The sequence below is a fragment of the Acipenser ruthenus genome, chromosome 16, assembly GCF_902713425.1.
Source record: "Acipenser ruthenus chromosome 16, fAciRut3.2 maternal haplotype, whole genome shotgun sequence".
NCBI classification, from domain to species: domain Eukaryota; kingdom Metazoa; phylum Chordata; class Actinopteri; order Acipenseriformes; family Acipenseridae; genus Acipenser; species Acipenser ruthenus.
In genome coordinates this window covers 6697796-6719748 of record NC_081204.1, presented here as the reverse complement: position 1 = coordinate 6719748, position 21953 = coordinate 6697796, and the positions used below count along the sequence as shown (strand labels likewise).

The 21953-nt window shown below is 36.8% G+C and overlaps 1 protein-coding gene across 1 annotated transcript; it reads right to left on the bottom strand.

Moving 5' to 3' along the window:
- Window positions 1-2730: 2730 nt before the first annotated feature.
- Window positions 2731-20954, bottom strand: LOC117412440 (monocarboxylate transporter 2-like). The gene is made up of 5 exons (XM_034020876.3): window positions 20828-20954; window positions 19344-19579; window positions 12105-12248; window positions 7466-8344; window positions 2731-4671 (listed from the first exon to the last, which is right to left on the bottom strand). Exons 2-5 carry the CDS (start codon window positions 19558-19560, stop codon window positions 4385-4387), a joined length of 1527 nt encoding a protein of 508 aa, XP_033876767.2. The 5' UTR covers window positions 19561-19579; window positions 20828-20954; the 3' UTR covers window positions 2731-4384.
- Window positions 20955-21953: the final 999 nt, after the last annotated feature.

Genomic DNA, 21953 nt, shown 5'->3' with positions numbered 1-21953 from the left:
TAGTTGATCATTTTCTTAAAATATGAAAGGCAGGAAATAGTGGCTCTGTGCTCCATGCTCCAGAACGCTCCAGTGACCCCAGTTGCAACCCCAGCTCCACTGGTGATCTTCAACAGGTTTTCTATTGTAGATCGCTTATTGTGTTTTCGTTTCTGAAACTGCAGCTCAGACCACCAGCCAGGTCCGTAAAAATGGTTTTCAGATCACGGTGCCACTCTGCTTTGCACCAAAGAACAGGTTCTTTATAATAAATGTGCCCTATCAGCTCTGTGAGTGTTTCTAGGTAGGCCAATTGCCAGCAGCACAGAAAGAGTAGTGAATTAATTATAGATGTATGTTAAATTACTTTCATTACCTCCCCTGGTTCTGGGATGGAACTGGAATCTGGATGAGTGATGAAATAGTATTTTAATATATCCCCCTAGCAGTGCTTTTTTTTTTTTTTTTTAAACTGAGCTGGCAGCATGTTTGACTGCTGAATAGAGTGAAGTTGGCACCTTATTTTTTACACAGCAGAGGTTTATGCTGAAAAGGCAATGTCAAGTGTTTGTGTGACCAGAGAATACGTAAACAAAAGGATACAGTAATAGATTGTGTGTTAGAAAGACGAGAAGGTGTATACGCCAGCCAAAATGACCCAGTATCCGTGGATCTGGGAGTCTGAACAAGGTCATAAATGAAAAGAGTAATCCCAACCCAACAGCCGCCAGAAGGCTTGGGTAAAATAAGAAAACATATGAAGTCGTAAGTATGTAAAGGAACCACACAGAATTCAGGAAGCTCTGTTCTGACCGAAAAATGTAAATTGCTTACAAATCCCTGAGAAGGATGCAAATGAGACAATTAGTGACCCTGAACACACTTCACAGATACAACTTCAATAACTAAAAACTGTCCAAGTTCTAGCACAATGGCTCTCAAGTCAGAAATCACGATTAAATTGGTCATTATGAGCTTAAGAAAGTATAATAAATGACATTTACAGTATGTTAATTAACTTCTAACTAGTCTACATGCAAAGCTTCATGAAATTCAGATCAGATTTCTAATACTATGCTTCCCCGACTCAACCAGTGCTTTACTGACTGTAGTTAAACCAAACCTATACAGACAATACTATCTATGTAAGAGTAATCATTCAGAGGCAGGCTAAACATGTTAATCTCACGGTTAAACAACGCAGTAACTGTGTCTTTCTTTATCAAGCCACATTACAACAAATAATTGTAGTAATCTCTAATACAGAGTTGGAAAACAGGAATAATAACTCTGCTTTAAAGGAGTTGTTTGCAATAAAATTACCGTCTAAGATTCTTGTAAGAATTTCCTTTGAACTGCAATCATTACTTCTGCATGTCTGACTCAATCAAAACCTATTAAAAGCTTTACTTACCTGAATCCACCTTTGTCAGTCCAGCTTTATTCAGTATAAACAGCTGTATTTGGATGTATCTTTGATATGCAGTTTCTTTGTTAGGACAGGTTTTCCCAATCCTGGGGGACCCCTGTGTCTGCTGCTTTTCATTCAAACTCAGTTCTCATTTACTTCATTGAACACCAGACGACACAGGGGTCCCCCAAGACCAGGATTAGGAAACCCTGTGTTAGGACACAGTGAAAAAAGATGAGACCGCTTGGTGCACTCTCTGCAGCTGAATTTGAGACTGCAAAACATTAACATTTTATGCTTGGCCCTTACCCAGTGGTAACAGGGATTATGTAAGTTGAAATGTTTAAAATAGAGTACTGGTAGTGCGACAGTTTTGAAGAAATATGGGGGAACAATCGTCCTCATCAGATTTTAAAAGTATTGTATGCATCATTTAACAGAAAAGGATAGCACCACATGCGTGACATACATCTGTACGTGACACCAATGATATTGAGTATTCTGCAGGTTACACTGTTGAAACCTACTGTATATATCTTTCTACCATGTTAAATAGATGACAAACATAATGCCCCCAATATAAGAATACTTTGTGACATTTAAGAATGTTATACATTTCAAAAATCCATGCACAAACTGCTTACATTCTATTTGCTGCCCAATCAACACAGCGGAGGTCAATCTTAGACAATATCTGATCAAAATCTTATTAAAAGATGCATTGTCCATTTTCAGATATAGAAGTTGCAAAAAAAATAAAAGTAGAGAAAATAAATTTCAACTCCAGACAGGTTTCTGGATGAATGATTTTCAATTAGGAGTATGGGTACGGTAAGGTATTTTTCATATGCTCGCCAGGAATATGACGGTTATATCATACATTTTTTAAAGCAGACATATTTCTTCTAGCAGATCAGAACATTAAAAGTAAATAAAGCCCATGACTATCACAGATTAATACAATTCTAACTGAAATAGATTAACAATCTAACAATGAAACATGGACTGCTTGGAAGCCTTGGATTCTGTTATTAGATCCATGCATTTCTCTTATACACACACCTGACGGATCACTGCAATCTCAACCTAAATTGCTTCAGATTTTCTTAAGAATTTCAGTTGTGTATTAGACCGGACTTGCATTATGCCCTATTTGACATTGCTATGATTACCATACATTTTCGTATACTTGAGTGCTACATACAACGATAACAAGAGCACAGCTTATATTTAATTGATAATATAGTGCACACAGTATAAACCATGATTTAACTTACAATGTATTATTCTTTGCTAGAATAAAACATGAAGCTCTGGTTTTTACTTGTATGAACACTTCATCAAAAGGGGGAAAACACTTTTATTTCACACTATATTCATATTATTGACCAGATTTCCAACAGGCAACTTTTCAAAATAGAATGCTGATGAAATCTTTACCAGTGACCACTACCCTAACAAACGGATCTTTGATACCCATCAGGTCTGCACTGTAACAGCATGTGGAATTCATGTATCACCAAGGTACACCTGCAGATACTCATCATTAGGAGCCATACCTTCTATTTGGATCATCCCAATGCTATGAAGTACAGTTGGGCCTCAGGCTGGAACCTGCCTGGAAACAGGTTTTGTAGCAGTAAGCTGAGTCAATACAATCTCTAATTTGAATTCTGTACTGTACTGCCTCCTATTAACATTATTGGTTTAGTTAAACAGACAAAAGTTAGAAGTTGACTATTGAGGCAACAGTTTAATAAAAATAAAAATGGTTGTGAAATCTGACAAATTTGTACATAGTTTTATAATTTGCAAAGTCGCAACAAGAAAATACCCTCAACAATACCTAAAAAATACTAAAATTTAGAAACCTTAAATAAAACAGATCTAAAATCCTTTAAATCTTAAAATTTAAGATAAGTAATCCTTTTAAGTATTACCACTAACAAATTCCTTTGGGCACCTGGGTTACATGATTTTGCCATAAAAGGCACTTTCTATTGTGACCAATCTGATGAATCCCCATAGTAAAACCTTAAGCCCCTTTCACACTGGCATGTTCTACCCGGGTCGGAACCTACCCGGGTGAGGATCCGGTGTCATGCAGGTTGGCTACGCGATTTCAGACTGCTTTTGATAAAGCAGGGTTGACCTGGGTGACAGACGCAAGTATCAATGCCTCCGAAGCAGTTTGTTACAGACACTTCCATCCAAGCTTCTCAGGATTGAACCGTCGGCCCAAATTTTGATTAGAGCAAATTATTCTTTATCCCTGCTGCGATCTGGCTCATGGTGTGTTTCAGGCAACAAAAATATGGCTAAACAGAATAAACAAAAACATTCCTTGCGGAAGTGAAACCTTCACGCAGGTTTGGCTGTTTGTTATTTCATCGGCCGTCATGCATTTTGTCTATCTGAACCCGGGTCACAGCTGTCAACCCACATCTTGAAATGGGTCGCTGGGACACGGGTTAATTCAGGAACGACCCAGGTACGTGGTTCCACACTATGCGGGATTGTGACCCGGGTAGCCAGGACCCAGGTAGGAGTACCAGAGTGAAAGGGGCTAGAGGCATTTTTACTATTTATTAAAAGTGTTAACATGCCTGCATGTGGCATCCTCTTCGATCATGTATTGCTGTGGTTTCTTTCTTTCTTTTTTTTTTTTTTTTTTTTAAACTAAAACCACTTGTTTTATTGTTGTTTAATTTTCTTTAATGACCTTTTTTTTCTAATAATCTTTTGCACCTTAGGTATTTGTGTGTACCGGACACAATCTGTATTTGTTTTGCCCAAATTCATATTTTTACAGACATATCTCTAGGATGCATTACAAAATCAACGGTAACTTGCTGTGCCATTAAGGCCTCGGAAAGGTGGTTTATCATATTGGTCTTATTGTTAGAAGATACATCTACAGCCAACGGTTGCCCAACACATTTGGTTTAAGGCAGTGTTGTATTGCTTCCAATACTTAAGCGTGTCCCTCTTATTTTAGGTTTGTCTCAATTTTGTTTCATGTTTCTCGATATCTCCTTCCTCAATGGAAGGTCTTCCATTTTCCTCATCATCTTTGTCCTTAATATTGCCTTCTTCAGCTTTCAGCAAGTCTTCTGCATTCTTCATCTCCACCTCTTTGTATTGCCTTTGCTTCTCCTCCTTTTCCAACATCCTGTAGTTATAAAAGTTCATAATAAAAAGAAAAAGGCCAGCAAACAGCATAACAGCTCCACACACATAGTACATGTACTTGTAGTCATCAAAAGCATCCACAAGGGCACCTGGAAAAAAAAAAAAGTAGAACCTCAGTTCTAGGACGATAGACCTACATTCAATGTGTATCTGCATTTTCATTACACTATTACATACATTCAAGGTGTACCTGCATTTTCATTACACTGTATTACATACAGCAAGTACAAGGCTTTAGTTTAGGCATATCTTGTACTTTGCCAACTGTAAAAGAAACAAGCACCAGTGCCTATAAACTCAAGGGGATTACTTGTAGTTACTGTCACACTGATATGTAGATCAATGGATGACAAAATCAGGCAGATGTTTCTCAGGGAAGGAAGCCCTCTCACCAATCATGAGAAGAAAATAGTCCTCCTTACTGTTCAATTACATAGTTAACCTACAGCTTGTAGTCATGTTAGAAACCCGTACATCTGATTTTACAAACAGCCTTACTAATGAGAATACATATTTAGTCTTTCTGGTGTGGGAACTAGAATAATAATTTTGTCTGGTTTCCAGGACACAGTTACACATCACTGAAAAAGTTACAAGCCAAAAAGGATCTGACTGCAGCTTGTGTGTCTTTCAAATCTACTATCCCTTAATTTTTTAAGTTGGTTCTCAACAAGAGAGCAACCCAATCTATCTGTTTGGACTTTTGCTGAAAAAACATAGAGTCACCTTGTTAAAACATCATAGCTTGGCATTTATGTACTTATTATAAAAGTAGTATCATATTATACTGTGACAATGAAGATTCCAGCCATACATTTCTTCCAAATAACAATCCTTTATAGTTATTCTCTTGCTCTATGTAAAAGTCAAAAACAAAGTGTAGGTTGCGGGCTAGGTAAACTAATTAAATGTGAAGCTTAACGAGCTTAACGAGGTGTATTTACCAATAAAGAAGGTATGGGAGTTAATGATTAACACGTTTCAAAAGACCCCGGCTCAAGGGCCAAGGTTTGATTAATCCTATTTGTCGTTTGTGTTAACTAGAGAATATAATTGCCATTAAAAATAGTCCTTGATTGGGCCAGTAATTATGCCCATCTGGTAGCACCATGCCTTTTAATGTTCCGACAGCTTTATAATCATCCAGGTAAGAATCTTTAATGAGTGAAGTCTCTGAATGAAATTCATTAAAAAACACCCAGCAAAGGCCAATTACAGAAATTCTCTCTTCCCCACCAATTAGGGTGACCTAAAGGTTTACCAGTCAGACCACTTTGAAGCTTATAATGAGTAGGCTTGTAAAGGTAAATGCAATGCTTCTGCCCCTCTGAGAATAAGGTACAATAAATCAAACATGTAGGGAACCATTTATTTACTCCATAAAAAATGGGGAACTTTGGGGCAGGTCAGAGAAAATGCCAGACAGCCAATTCATTTTTGCCTCATTAAAAAACAGGGGGAAGATAATAAAACTTTTCATATTTGATTTCTTACGGTGGGAAAAACTTTCAGAGGAAAAACATATGAAATACCCATTCTCAGCAGCTGTCAGTTCACCAGGGTCTTCTAAATCTTAGTCTGGACACCATCCAAAATGACCAGCAGTACAGTATTTACTGTGGTTTTCATTGTATTTGCTGAGACCATCCAAATACATTTGTGAACTTCATAAAAGGATTAGCTTTTATCTTCGTAAAACTGTCCATAATATGACAACAAGTTTGGCAAAGATGGCTACAATTTATAGGCCAAGCTCTAATTGAACATTTTACTAAGTTGGAATCCAAGGTGGAGGGGTGCATCTGCATACTATCTGAAAAAGGTCAATCACTACATTGTGTACATCTCCAAGCCTCTATTGAACATAAGCAGTTCCATCAAAACTCACGAAGTGTATTTCAAGACAGTAACCATCTACATTCACAGTACATAGAATAGCCTTTGGAACAAATGCCCACTGAATACAGAACCTTAAAAACAGGTCATAGCCGACCAATCAGATGCTCTGTTTTCTGACCTAGCTACAGTAATCTTATACCAAAGGATGTGTGTGTGTAAATAAAGCATGGATATTACCACCTGCCTGAATTCTGAACATTTCCTAATTTTTACTAAATCAAAAGCCTGTTTTCACAGCCATAAACACACAATGAATATACAGCATATCATTGTTTTTACAAAAAACTATTGAATCTCCATATGTTCCAACCGTGTTTCATATCAACTTCCTTTAAAATAAGAAGTTTGCACACACTGATTAATATAGTACAACACACAATTCTAGCAAACTACAACAGTTACAGACATTTTCCTTGAAACAGGAGCCCAGGTGTGGCTGTATCTCTATTAGCAAGCACTGTGCAGCTGAACTTATGCAGAAAGCAAAGTAGTTTTGAGACCTTGGCACCATTTAGGAGTTGTTAGCACTTATAATTTTCCATAATTTGTAAAGCAGAAGAATTCTCCAGCGATTGTTCAACAGAACAAGGAGCTCCCCGCTCACGGCAGAACAGTAAATAAGCGTGACCAATTACAGGTTCTCTCCTGGCGCGTTCTGTGGGTAAACTCATTCACCGATGATAATCCAATTTTAGCGGAAAGCTCTATAATCTACAACTCTGAAGGTGTTTTAACTCTGCTAAGACCACTAACTCTATTGAAATTATAGGCTAGCCCCCCCCCCAGGTTCATAGCAACTAAATTATCTTTTCAATGCACCACTACAATTGAACAAATACTGAACAGTACAGTTTAGCTGTTTGTGAGTCTCAACAATACAGTGGACCATATCTCTCATGCAAAGGCAGTCTATTACAATGCTATTGTAAATATAGAAGCAGCTTTTATCTTATGAAGACGTAAGCTGAAATGTTAGATACTCACCTCCAAGTGGGGGTCCTAGAAGAACAGGGCAGCACTCAATGATGGTCACAAGTCCAACAGCACTGGAGAAGCGTTGTGCTCCCACAAGGTCCATAAGAGTCTCAAATAGCAAGGCACAGAGCATGCCAAACGCCAAACCAAAGAATACTGCGTATACAACCAGTCCTGAATACCCTGTTGCCAAAGGGCAAAGAAGGTGACAGACACCATTAAATGCAACTGAAAAACTGAAAAAATACTGAATCCTTGGCCTTATCCACTTGGTGTTAGCAATCAGGCCAGTGCCAGGTCTGGCAATCATGTCAACAATGGCGAGAATGGAGAGCAGGAATGCAGCTGAGTATTCATCGATTCCAAGGTGCTTGGCATAAGGTGCCAAGAAAACAATGGGTGCAAAGAAACCAAAGAACATGATGATGTTTCCTACAAGGTAGATGAGGAAGCCCCTGTGTTTGAAAAGTGAAAGATCTATAAACTTATTGATCTTCTGACAGCAGTCCTGCTTTTCTTGCTGGTCCTTCCCAGCCACCAAGCTTACAACTTGGGAATTAACTTTTTCAGCTGTGCCTCCTTTGGTGATGTCGTCTTTGCTGGGCACGTTAAGCACTTTATCCGTCTGTTTCTGGATTTGTTTAGGTGGTGCTCCAATAGGCCTAAAGAGAGCACCAGCCACGCAACAGTTTAACAACATGGCACCCAGAATGAAGAAGCTGCCTCTCCAGCCAAAAGTGTCAAACAGGAATTGATTTAGGGGGGCAAGGGCACAAAGGAAGACTGGGCTTCCTGCCATGGCGAGGCCATTAGCTATTGGTCTTCTTTTCAAAAAGTATTTCCCAATAATTGTCAGAGATGGCTGGAGATTGAAGGCAAGGCCAAATCCTTTAAAATAAGAAAACAAAAACAGTGTTTAAATCTGCTTGGCAGTATGCTGTAGACATGTCTTTGTATGACTTTTTATGACTTTGTAACAAACTCAATACACAGAAAGGTTCAATCAAATGCATTTCTTCAACAGTTAACTTACATATAGACATTACAAATAGCAGAGTTCTGAATCCTTTCAGAGGAATTGAATTATAAACCCAGAAATTAGATTAAAAGGAGTTTATCATTTTAACCAATGCAGTAATCATGTAGGACTCTGACCATTTATTTTCTCTGGCACAAATCCAACTTAATATAATCTTATTTGTTTGTTTAGTCTTTTAGCTTTCACATAAATAACTTAGCTAGATGGGTGGACAGTGAAAATGAAGTCATTTTAAACCTTTAGAAACATATTCTAATGATATGTTGCATAACACTAAAGTATATCAGTTTCAAAAGTGTGTGTGTGATATATATATACACACATACACACAGACGTGCTCAAATTTGTTGGTACCCCTCCACAAAAATTGAAGAATGCACAATTTTCTCTGAAATAACTTGAAACTGACAAAAGTAATTGGCATCCACCATTGTTTATTCCATATTTAATAGAAATCAGACTTTGCTTTTGATTTTTTATTCAACATAATATTGTAAATAATAAAACAAATGAAAATGGCATGGACAAAAATGATGGGACCCTTAACCTAATATTTTGTTGCACAACCTTTAGAGGCAATCACTGCAATCAAACATTTTCTGTAGCTCTCAATGAGACTTCTGCACCTGTTAACAGGTAGTTTAGCCCACTTTTCCTGAGCAAACTGCTCCAGCTGTCTCAGGTTTGATGGGTGCCTTCTCCAGACTGCAAGTTTCAGCTCTTTCCATAGATGTTCGATAGGATTCAGATCAGGACTCATAGAAGGCCACTTCAGAATAGTCCAATGTTTTGTTCTTATCCATTCTTGGGTGCTTTTAGCTGTGTGTTTTGGGTCATTATCCTGTTGGAGGACCCATGACCTGCGACTGAGACAGAGCTTTCTGACACTGGGCAGTACGTTTCGCTCCAGAATGCCTTGATAGTCTTGAGATTTCATTGTGCCCTGCACAGATTCAAGGCACCCTGTGCCAGGCGCAGAAAAGCAGCCCCAAAACATAACCGAGCCTCCTCCATATTTCACTGTAGGTATGGTGTTCTTTTCTTTGAAAGCTTCATTGAGCTGATGTGACTTGCCAAAAAGCTCCAGTTTTGACTCATCTGTCCAAAGGACATTCTCCCAGAAGGATTGTGGCTTATCAATATGCATTTTAGCAAATTCCAGTCTGGCTTTTTTATGTTTTTCTTTCAAAAGTGGAGTCCTCCTGGGTCTTCTTCCATGGAGCCCACTTTCGCTCAAAAAGCGACGGACGGTGCGATCAGAAACTGACGTACCTTCACTTTGGAGTTCAGCTTGTATCCCTTTGGCAGTTATCCTTGGTTCTTTTTCTACCATTCGCACTATCCTTCTGTTCAATCTGGGGTCGAGGATGGCTACAGTTCCATGGACCTTAAACTTCTTAATAATATTTGCAACTGTTGTCACAGGAACATCAAGCTGCTTGGAGATGGTCTTGTAGCCTTTACCTTTACCATGCTTGTCTATTATTTTCTTTCTGATCTCCTCAGACAACTCTCTCCTTTGCTTTCTCTGGTCCATGTTCAGTGTGGTGCACACAATGATACCAAACAGCACAGTGACTACTTTTATCCATTTAAATAGGCTGAATGACTGATTACAAGATTGGAGACGTGTGATACTAATTAAAGAAACTAATTAGTTTGAAATATCACTATAATCCAATTATTTATTATCTTTTCTAAGGGGTACCAACAAATGTGTCCAGGCCATTTTAGAATATCTTTGTAGAATCAGCAATAATTCATCTCTTTTCATAGCTTCTTTGCTTTATTCTATGACATACCAAAGGCATGCAAGTATACATGATAAAATAGCTTTTAATTTCATCACTTTTCAGGCGGAATGAAGCATTATTTCAATGAGCTGTAAGGGTACCAACAAATTTGAGCACGTCTGTATATATATATATATATATATAATCCACAATTTAAATGTATAGGGTATTAAGTAATAGTATTGTACAGATTACGAGCCTTATATGTGATAGTAAGGACTGTAAATCAAGTTATTGTAAGCTACTGAATTAGAGCAAAATTTGTGTCAGTGCAAGGCTGTGTGTGTATATAAGTTCTTGATTTACCACAAGTACAGAGTAAGAGCAGCATAAAGAAATAGATTAAATAATAAAACAGGATATCATTTGCAGGATGCACTTTGTGATTTATAAAACCTTCATAAATTTAAGTGATGATGGTGCACAATATGCCAGATGAAAGGTGCAGTTATGAGTGACGCAACATGATTTTGTCTAGTACTTTTCTCCTGTCCTTGGTGTAAACCCATTAAACCAACATAGTATAAAACTATGAACTTTAGTTAACTTTCAAATAAAGGCTCTTTAACAAGATCTACTGGGCAAAATGTCAGCTAGCATTCTGCGCCAATTAATTCCTCACACATTCTCCTTACTGGGTAATTAGTCTTGCAAGTTGCTCTGGACTCCCTACAAAGAGTGGAACCTTGTCATGCCACACCTTAAGCTGCAACCTGATTAAAACCCTGTAGGTCAATTACACATGCTCCTCGCTCATGGCAACAAAAGGAGCATTGCTTTTAAAATACAACTGGCAGGATAGCCATTGCAGTTCAAGACAGAATGAAAAAAAGTAACCTGCTCCAAAGCAGCAGCAAACAATGGAGGACATCAGCCTTGAACTGTTCAAAAGCTGCATAACCCAGCTCCGACATGGTTAATTGAGGTAACTGTGTACTAGAACATTGACCCCTGCAATCAGAGATCAGGAGAAGCACTGAGCTGGGGGACAAGGCAAGTAACTCCCATAAGGGGGTGGCTAGCAGAAGTTCCAATTATTTTTTGCTATTTTGCAATTAAACTCCTCCCTACAGAGTCCAGCACCAGTTTGTAATGCAAAAAAACAGATTCTACAGCTTGTTACCTTTCCCCATGAGGACTCGCATTGGACTAAAGTGTGTCTCCCTGATGGAAAAGAGGACTTGGGCCTACGTGTAAAGTACAGTGGGAAAAAAACAAACAAAAAAGGTGACAAAATAGAAGTCACGGTTGCATGGCATCTACCCAGTTTAGTTAACCCTTCTCTCAAACCAAAATCAGAACTATCAGAGCTGTTCAATTGGATTTCGGGATTTTGGTGCTGCTTGTTTCCCCAGATAAGCAGCAAGAAGATACTTTCCTCTTGTTTTTCAACATTTCAAGTCAAAGTGTCAATTGAGGCACAGTCATTTCCAACAAGTCCCACCATAAATTCCTGGAACATTTGACATAGGCTGTGCTTTAGGCAGGGGGGCCTCCAAAAACTATGAAATCAAAGCATTTCTAATTAAAATGCATTCGGTGCCAAATGCTACAGCTTTCAATATTGATTTATTAAAAGTTTCCAGTGGGCAGCTTAGAAATTAATTCCTTTTCAGATTACAGGTCTACTAAGCAAAATGGACTTGCTGACTTGGCACATCTGCATCACAAAACCTCCTTTTTAAATAGCGCTCATGCTTCAGATTTTTGGGTTTATTGTCATTTTAAACCAGCACAAACCGAAATGTAAAACTTCAATACATTTGGGGACAGTATATATTGTATAAAACATGTATTATTGACAAGGAATACATACCTCCAATGAGTCCAGTGCAGATATACAAGTGAATGACATTTGTGCCAAAAGAGGCAGATACCATTGCGACTGCACACATAATTCCTCCAGCGATGACCACCGGCCTGCTGCCATAGCGGTTTACAAGTATACTGCTAACAGGGCCTAAATAATAAAAATAAAAAAAATAAAATGAGAAAAAAGGACATTGCACAAAAACAAAACAAAAAGCTACACAACATGAATATAAACAGCTGTTTTAGGCCATTAAAAGGGTGAATATTCAATATGATTATATATATATATATATATATATATATATATACACACATATATATACACATATATATATATATATGTTTTTTTTATTTTTTTATTTTTTTAAAAGAAACAGACTGAATACTTAACTAATCTACCCCCGAGAAAAGCAAATGAGCAATTAGGATTCATGTTATGTAACAGCAATTAATTACACATGTGCAAGGACCATAAGCATTCCAAATACATGCATTCGTTATTGTAAATTTAAGTTGAGTGGGTCAGGGATTACTCTCTTGAATGAATCATGTTTTATTAATGAGCCAACTCTTTTTTAATTGCTCAAGCAGAGCTGGGTACTATAAACAAACCAGGGCTTGACAGAGTGGTCATCTGTGGAACACAACATTTCATATTGTCCAAATGTATACTACACATTTAGAACACTCAAACAATTCCAGACACACTGCATTTTTAAACAGCTCCATTTTAAAAGGTGCAACTGAGATGAACAGCTTTACAAAGCTCTCCCAAACAGAACAGCAGCTGGAATGTCAGCATTAAGTCAGAGTCCACATATCAGGAAACTTCAGTTTCCTAATATGTGGATAGCAAGCTGCATGTTAATAATTGACTTTGAGAAGTTCACAGCGGGCGTATCTGAAGAGCAATACAAATGCAACAACCTAAAAGCGTTCATTTTGCTTGAATGACATGGTTGTAAATTTGCCAAGTTTCTCCCAAGTTTTATGCACTTAAACGTCATTACTTATATCTGAACAGCCTACCATCTAAGCAATCAACTCTATGGCACCCACGTCTACAACGATATACATTATTAAAATGAAATTCAATCAAATCCAAGTAATAATCATAACTGAGCATCATTTTGGTAAACGGCCAACTTTCTTTTGCTGAAAGGAATACCACACTGTAAAAGACAAACTGTACATACTGTAACCACAAGACCTTTTAATATGTTCAACATTTTCATCAAGCAAGAGCCAGAGCTTTCCACAGCGACGGTCATAAACGCTGAAAAACTCCTAGGACTGTCTCGAGACTGCTTTCAGCGAGCCAACACGAAATGCACAGAAGCTAGACCGGAGAAGATTATCCTAGATTACACTGCTTTCTGTTCTGTATTATGAAAATAGACTATTTTAATACAATTAGGTTATATTGTAAAGTTTATTTTTTTTGTTGTATTGTTTATACTAAAAATCGGTTGTTCGTTGAGCTACAGGGAGGTACACTAACATCAATTCCTGGCTCAAGATCAATTAAATAATATACTTAATTGAAAGTAGTTCTAAAGCTAAGGACTGCGTGCAGGGCTAGTGCGAGCTTCAAGACATTAAACCATTACATTAAGGCGATTATTTTCAAAATGGAGTGACTACTCCAAATTAGAAAAATGTTGACCTAGACAGGGGTCACTGAACTGCTGAAAACAACTCTGCTGCTCCTGATGATCTGCAAGATAAATATCCAGAACTGACCAGAGGAGCTGAGCAATGCCCTTAATGCTTAGAAAGAGACAAATGAATTGCACTCTAGTTGTATGCAATAACAAGGGTCATTGGAACAACATAATGTTGCAATATTGGAGGTTAAAAGCAATTCTGTAATGAAGTACATGAAGCTTACATAAAATATAACTTGCTGACATCAACATGGAGTCACGATAATCGATTCCAGGAGCAACATGCAGGGTAAGAAACTCCCGCTCGCCCGAGGTGAATTAAATCTGACAAGGACTGCTTGATGTCTGTGTCCTCAGGGAAGTCAATTTTCTAAACAGGGTACAGCAGTGGTAAATAAGCGTTCACAAATAATGCTTAGAAAACAGTCACTTGGAACTGAAACCTCCCTTCATCTCCACTGCAATGCCAACCCCACTTAATCATGTTTTAAGTTTGTGTTCTCCCCCTGCGCGGGATGTGAAGTTTATCATTTGAATTCACTGAAACACGTTGCATCTTTTGAAATAAGTGTAAAGTAATTTTACAAAAATGTGGAGATTTATACCGGGTTACGACCCTGACTGAAGATGTCATTAGCAAATGGGGCCGGTTGTACCAACGAGGTCAAACAATAGGCTACATTTTACTAAACATTTTAAAACTAATAAACAAACAATTACTATAATGAACATTATCATATTATGTTAAAACATAATAACACAATATATATCCATAATAAAGTTGAGTTCTTATCTATAAACAGTAACATGTTTTAAGCCTGGGACTCGCTGTCTGTAGCTTGGTGTTGTTTACATTATCATCAGCATATTTTTAGTGATTGGAAGCAGAAATTACTTTTTTAAAAACACAATTCTTATACCACTACAGTAATGGTGATCGATAATCAGTTTGTTTGAAAACCAGGCTTTAATTACTGATAATTAGGTGCTTAGGCGGTGATTCCGTGAGCACCCCGGGGCTCAAGCACCAATGGAGGAAAATAAGGTCCAGCATAGTGCAAAAAAATCACTTGTTCTGTCAATTTATAGTGTGGATGCTCCACAAGCAGAACTGTTATTGCAGCGTTTAAAAATATAAAATCCATTTACACAAAGTCTCCCAGCTTTCGTGAAAAGATCTGCGCTTCCCTCATTTTTCTTTTGTATTTGTTATGCTCTCATTAGTATCTAAACCTAGTAGATACAGCGTCCGTCAGTTCTGGCAGATTCTTACTTGTTCACTGTAACCCATTATCTGCAGTTATGCAATATTCTAAAAGTATGCTTTCTGTTAGACTCTTTATACATCAAATGAAGTAAGACACGAGTATACTAAAACAGCTAAGAATTGCGGGAAACCTTCTGCAACTAACTTCCAGGTAAAAGTCAAAGGATACCAAGTCAGTCCTCTGGCGTTATGCTTTGATAACATTTTGCACAAGTACAACCATGACCCATCAGGTTTCTAGCTTTAATATGAACTGTATTTAATGTAATGACATGATATATTTCTGCCCCAGCTTATCTCCTGAATAGTCTCTTGATCAACATTGGCAGTCATGCAAGAACATACCAGTATTTAAAGGCAAAGATTATGACCTAGAAGAATATGGTTGCCATGCAAAGGGACAAAACTATTCTGAAATCAGACAGAGAAAGTGGATAACCTCACACAGATTTGATCTCTGCACTACCCACTAAAAACACACCCTTTATAAATGTGCATCTTTGCTACTATATTTACATTATCTTAAAACAGCTTTTATACTTACTTCAAATTCAGTTTCCCTGAGTCACGGCCATATAACAGAGATATTTACTTAATTCTGTATGAACCATTTATTCACTTAACTATATTAACCTTAAAACAAACATATATATTGTTTTAAATGGTCAACTTTTACTTTGCCTTATTTCTTTCTTTAACATTACGGTACTAATCCTTATGTTTCAAATCAGTTGCAGATGTATTATTCCCATCCTTTTAAATGTCAGGTGACTTTGCTAAATGGAGCCAAGGACAAAATGATAAAGCTTTGTGACTCAAAGCAAGTACACAGAAATATTTCACAGAGATTTTTGCTGCTAACTGAAATGCCACTGCAGCGAGACTCACGAAACTCTGACCTTGGAGCAGTTTGACGGATTTCTCCAAATTCTTAATCTTCTCATCCAATGATTTCAACCTAGTTAAATAGCCAATTTACTTACAGATCTGAACAATGAAACAGTAAAATAAATGTATGTTACATAAATATATGCTAGATGAAAGTATGAATGATACTTAAATATTTACATGATACATAAATCCTTTAGCTTTCCTGCATTGAATAACCATATAAGACAGTGTCATATACACAGTATGTTAGGGCAGTGTGGGTATGAAGAAGTAGGTACACATGAAATCATTTGAAAAGCACAATGCAAAAGGTAAAACACAAAAATAAATAAATACAAACTTACAAATATTTAAGTACACAAAGTGTAAGATTTCACCATCGATAGTACCAGAAATTGAAAGCAATTTAATAAATGTACCTCATTCTGCCACTTCTAAATGCATTCTGCTCAAACCTACAATTCGGATCTTATGACACAACAAGTGACTACAAATGAATAAGAAACTACAGGGCTGAAATGGAATGGTCGTCCCGTTTTTTAAACCCGAATCACATGACTTTATTATTCGATTTTCTCAAATGCAAAAAGTTGAATACAATCTTTGTAGGCGAGTCAAAGATACTGAAAGTAGAATTTAAAATAGCAAAGTTTGAAAGTTCAAGTTAAAGTAATTGGCCACATACAAAAAAAGCCTGAAGGAAATTGGTTTATAACACACCAACACTTTAATTACCCAGAGAATAAGCACGATGAACCAGTAATTAAAGGCTACTGGTCCTCGCTTAATGTCAGCAAAATGCAAGACAAAGATTGCTCCAATACAGTCACAGGATGTACAGCATTTTACAGCTTAGATTAAGCCAAATGCAATAAGATTCATATTTGCAGATAGTAATATGCACCCTTTTTTATTTTTTTATTGCCTGCAGCAGTATTCCTCATCATTTATTATGAACCTTCATTTTGCTGCTGGAGCATTTCGATTAGGGTTTCAAGCCCTGCCATCACTGTTACACAAAACGAAGGAGTTATTATTATTATTATTATTATTATTATTTATTTCTTAGCAGACGCCCTTATCCAGGGCGACTTACAATTGCTACAAGATATCACATTATTTTTTTCATACAATTACCCATTTATACAGTTGGGTTTTTACTGGAGCAATCTAGGTAAAGCAATCTAGGTAAAGTACCTTGCTCAAGGGTACAGCACCAGTGTCCCCACTGGGAATTGAACCCACGACCCTCCGGTCAAGAGTCAAGAGCCCTAACCACTACTCCACACTGCTGAGTTACATGACAAATGCAGGTGTGAGAAAGGGCAGGCTAGACTCATGTGATAAAGGCCGTTGTCAGGTTTTGTGACAGCGATTGAATGATTCTTGGTGTAGATCTCCTTCCCGACCTGTGAGGGTGCAGAGTAAAGGGAACAGAGTACAGTGGACTAGATGGCCCGACAGTTCATTCCCAGGGTTAGGTCGGAAGTCGGACATCTAGAAAGGGGATTGAGCTACGGTACACTAAATCATTGACCCGAAGTGATCTGTTTCTTTGTGAATGGTTAAAAACTGGTAACTAAGAGGAGAACTGTGCTGTGATAATTGTGAGTGTTTGTTTTGTCGTTATTAAATACTGTTTGTTGTTATTTAGACGGCTAACATGATCCGGGGCTGTCGCCAAAGGCCAGCACTAAACCCGGATCAACATCACTGCCCGTTGTTTCACCAAGGACTGTTTCACTGTGGACTTGTGTTTGTGTTACGTGTGGGTGAATAAGAACGGGACTGTTATTTGGGAACCAACCGTGGATTTAAACAGAGCAATTTACGCTGCTGTATTGCCGGTTAACATTGTTTATTACTTACTGCTGATATGCCATCAGGCAATTGGATTACAAACAATTTTAAACACCATTGCACCTGGATTATTGTTGTCTGTCTGATTTTTGATCTGCACCTGGACAGGTTATATTTTTTTATTATTTACCTTATACCAATCAGGAAGGGGTTACCATCTCATGGTAGTTGACCAATGGAACATTCATACCAGATGGTCTTAATTCAGGGCTTCTGGTTACCTTAAGTTGCCTTTATCTATTCACATCAATGAAAGTTGGCAGTGCAACGTGCATCTGACATGCAAACGTAAAAAGAAATTACAAATTGCCTCCTTAAAAAATGTATGTAGTCTACATTGTATACATATTGGACAAAGCATATCTGATAACTTGAGGCTGATCAAGTTATGTAAACATCAGATACGATTAGCACACTGAACGTTACTCAATATTTTGAGCTTGGTTTTATGTGTTCTTTCAACTACATTTTCTTATCTACACACCATGATAAATCCAGTTTGTATAGAACAGAGGAGCAGTATTTTCGATTCTGCACTGTCATTCAGAGTGCGCAACCTGCAATACATTGGATTACATTTGCCAGAGCCTTGTAAACCTTGACTCCTATCATATTTTCATAGACCTGCTTAACCCATTTCCAGGTCTTGCAACAGATTCTCTAGATACAAAAAAACTTTAAAAAGTCCTGCAACACAATATGGCAGCCTAGCTCACCTACATGATTAACACAGCAAAAAACATGAAATAAAACCAGGGGTTTATTTGTAAACAAAAAGGCACCAGATCTTATAATTATGGAAGAGGGATAGCATAAAATCAGCAATTAAACATATTTACTTAACAGTCATTATCACATGCTTTTGGCAGCTATCCATTTTGTGCAGCCCATAGATAAACATTTTTACTGGGTTGCAGACACATTAAACCACCCTTAAGTCACGCATTGAAACACACAAACCTGCAAGAGAAAACTTCACAAAATCTAACTTTTCAACATGCATTTAACACAGGAGTGGAGTGTAACACAGGTCTGGTTGTTGTAGACCTCTTGTACTGTGACATTAAATGTGCTATTTTCAACCTTCTAAACCGGTTATGTTTGTATATTCTTATAGTCATGTGTTTTCTTGGGTTAATATTTCTACAATTCTTTGTGGACTACCTAGGGAACACTTAGTAGTTTGAAAACTACTGTTATATTAGATCAGCGGTTCACAAACTTTGAATTCAAAACTGCAAAGATGATGCAAAATTGCAAATCACTAACTATTAATAAAATTGTATCACAGTGAGATTACAGTCTAATACATATTGCCTGCAAGTAAATTAAAATGGGTGGTTTTTACAAGAAAGAAGTTCCTATTTTCTACAGCCACCAATTTGAGAACCAATTAATAACACACAATGTTACCAATGATAGTACTTGTATCTGAAACTTTTTTTTTTTTTTTTTAATCCATGAGTCTGGCAACATTGTTCAAAGTTTATAATTTAAAAGCGATATGAAAACCAGTTTATTGTGGTCTCAGACTGTTCTTTTTCTCCTTTAAACTTACCTCCACCATACATAGCTGCCAACATTATAGAAGATAGCCAGGCTATTTCACTGTAGGAGATGGAAAAGTACTCCTGGATTTCTTTGAAGTAGATAGTTAAAGCTTTAGGGAAAGCATAGGAAAAACCTATGGAAATGAAAGCACCGAATACAACTGCCCATCCCCATCCACCATCAGGAGGGGTATATCCCAGGTTTGAAGCTGGTGGAGGTGGCATGGTAGCTGTGTTCAAATTCCTGGAGAGTCAGGAGAACAAATTAGAATTTATCATACTATACATCTACCATTCTTTAACACACTATGTTTGACATCACATTTATACAATACAATGTAATAGAAAAATAAAAGTAGTAATAAACTAGCATTGAAAGGAAACGCTTGGTGATATTGTATTCATATGAATCACATGTATTTATTCTGGCAGACAGTGAGTCCTGCAAGACTGTTACATCATGATACCTGATAATTTAATATCTACACTGTGAACTGTTTCCAAAATAATGAAGAGATTAAATTAAATGTGTTTCAGCATGTGAGCTATACGGATGTAACTATTCAAGGTTTCATGTAATTAACAGAAGAAATTATTTAAAATTATTACAAAAAAAAAAAAAAAAAAAGGAAATCTTTGATTATGCCTCAATGATGAAAGAAAGTTCCAAATTCAATTTTGATCTAATTCAGTTTAAAAGTTAAACCTAAAGGGCTTTTAGATTCATGTGATTTTAACATGTGACAGTCAGGTTGTGGCCTTATAATTTACATTAGTCCAATTAAAGCATTTCAGCAAACAATGTAATATTGTTAAGTAGTAAAAATACTTGTGGTAATAATGATATAAAAAAGCAATTCTGCTAATGGGCCACGTAAACAATTACATACAAAATAAAGTACTGACTTTATATTGACCCATACTGTATGTGTAATTTATTTATTTTATTTATAGATATAGATTTTTTTTTAATGTTCTTCAGAATAACCTTTAAAAATAAAAACAAAGCTTTCCTCTCAGGAAAATAGATGATGCGATACCTTTATTGGACTAACTAAATAATAATTAATTACAATCTATTTTCTACTTTCACCTGAAGAGACCTTTGAGGTCTTGAAAGCTTGAGATTAATTATTGTTTAGTTAGTCCAGTAAAAGGTATCCCATCTCCTTCTTTTTGTCTATCATCTCTGGATTGATACGGCTACCATTTCATCTATCAACCTCTCTGGAAAATAAATATTAATATGGTGATTCAGCGGAAAAAGAAAAGCTACAAAACAAATTAACAGTGGTATCAGATTAAAGTGTTGCTCAGGTCGGAATGCCAGTCAGTCACGCTGGAACGTTTTGGTTTAACCTGTTTAAAACACGTTTGGTAATAACATCAAATGACATATCTATACATACACACATCAAGCAAAAAAATACACACACGTGGAAACTTATTTATTAAAAATGCAAACTGGTTGATAACCATAACAGATTCTTACCTCTTTACGCTGGGAAAGTTGCCCGTGTTACTTTGTTTTAAGGCAGCATTCGTCTGAAAATACAAACAGACACGCAGAAGTTTAGTAACTTTTGATCACGTGGTCTCAGTTGCCCCTTCCCTTCTAACCCTCCTCCTTTTTTTTTATTTGCGATAGATATAAACTATATATCGCTGTCTTAACCAAAAGCAATTTTTGTTTTGTTTGTTTTGTTATTGCAGAATAACAGTAGGAATACCAATGAAACTGAATGACAGAGACAGATCACATAATTCAGGATATGAAAATATTTCAAATACAATGATCTCTGTTGCATCCTTGTGTCTTTGCTCTATGTCACACGGCCCAATGCAGCTAACCATACGAGATACGATCAGTAATATTGCTAGTACAGTAACTATGGTGCTAATAAGAGGTTAGGAATTAGGATAACCCTGCTGCCTGAAACGCAACTGAATTCGTAGCTAAGAGAGTGATTTACAGCAATTAAGTATAATTAAGAGAATATAAATTAAATGTGTCATATTTAAAACAGATAACGTATTTCATATGTTATCACATAAATAGCGTCACGTCTCCAGTGGCTCACCTAAAAGCATTGCCATTTGGCATACTGGGTGAGCTCTTGGTGGGGGGTAGTTTGTATTGGTCTTTTGCCACCTCTTTTGGTTAGGTGCCGAAATTCTATGAAAAAATTGTTTAAATGTTGTTATTATATATATATATATATATATATATATATATATATATATATATATATATATATATATATAGTAAGACAGTATATTTAAACATTCTAGTCTCTTTCTCTGGAAAAGCAAAATAATCAAATCTATTCAAAGAATAACACATATAATCTGTCCATGCCAAATATCCAATTAACTTGTTCAAAAGTCCATTGCTGAGCAAATACATCAGATGCTAACACAATTAACAATTTTAATAACATTCTCAATTAACAAATGTGATTGTTGGGTCTTATTCTTGTTATTCACAACATGCAGCATTGAAGGTATGTAACAGAAACCAGCCTGTTCAGGGACAGAGTTTCTCCCTTTGTACTCTATTTTCTCTGTTGCAGCCTTGTGTTGTACTGGAACAAACTGCCCATTAAAGGTCATCAGCA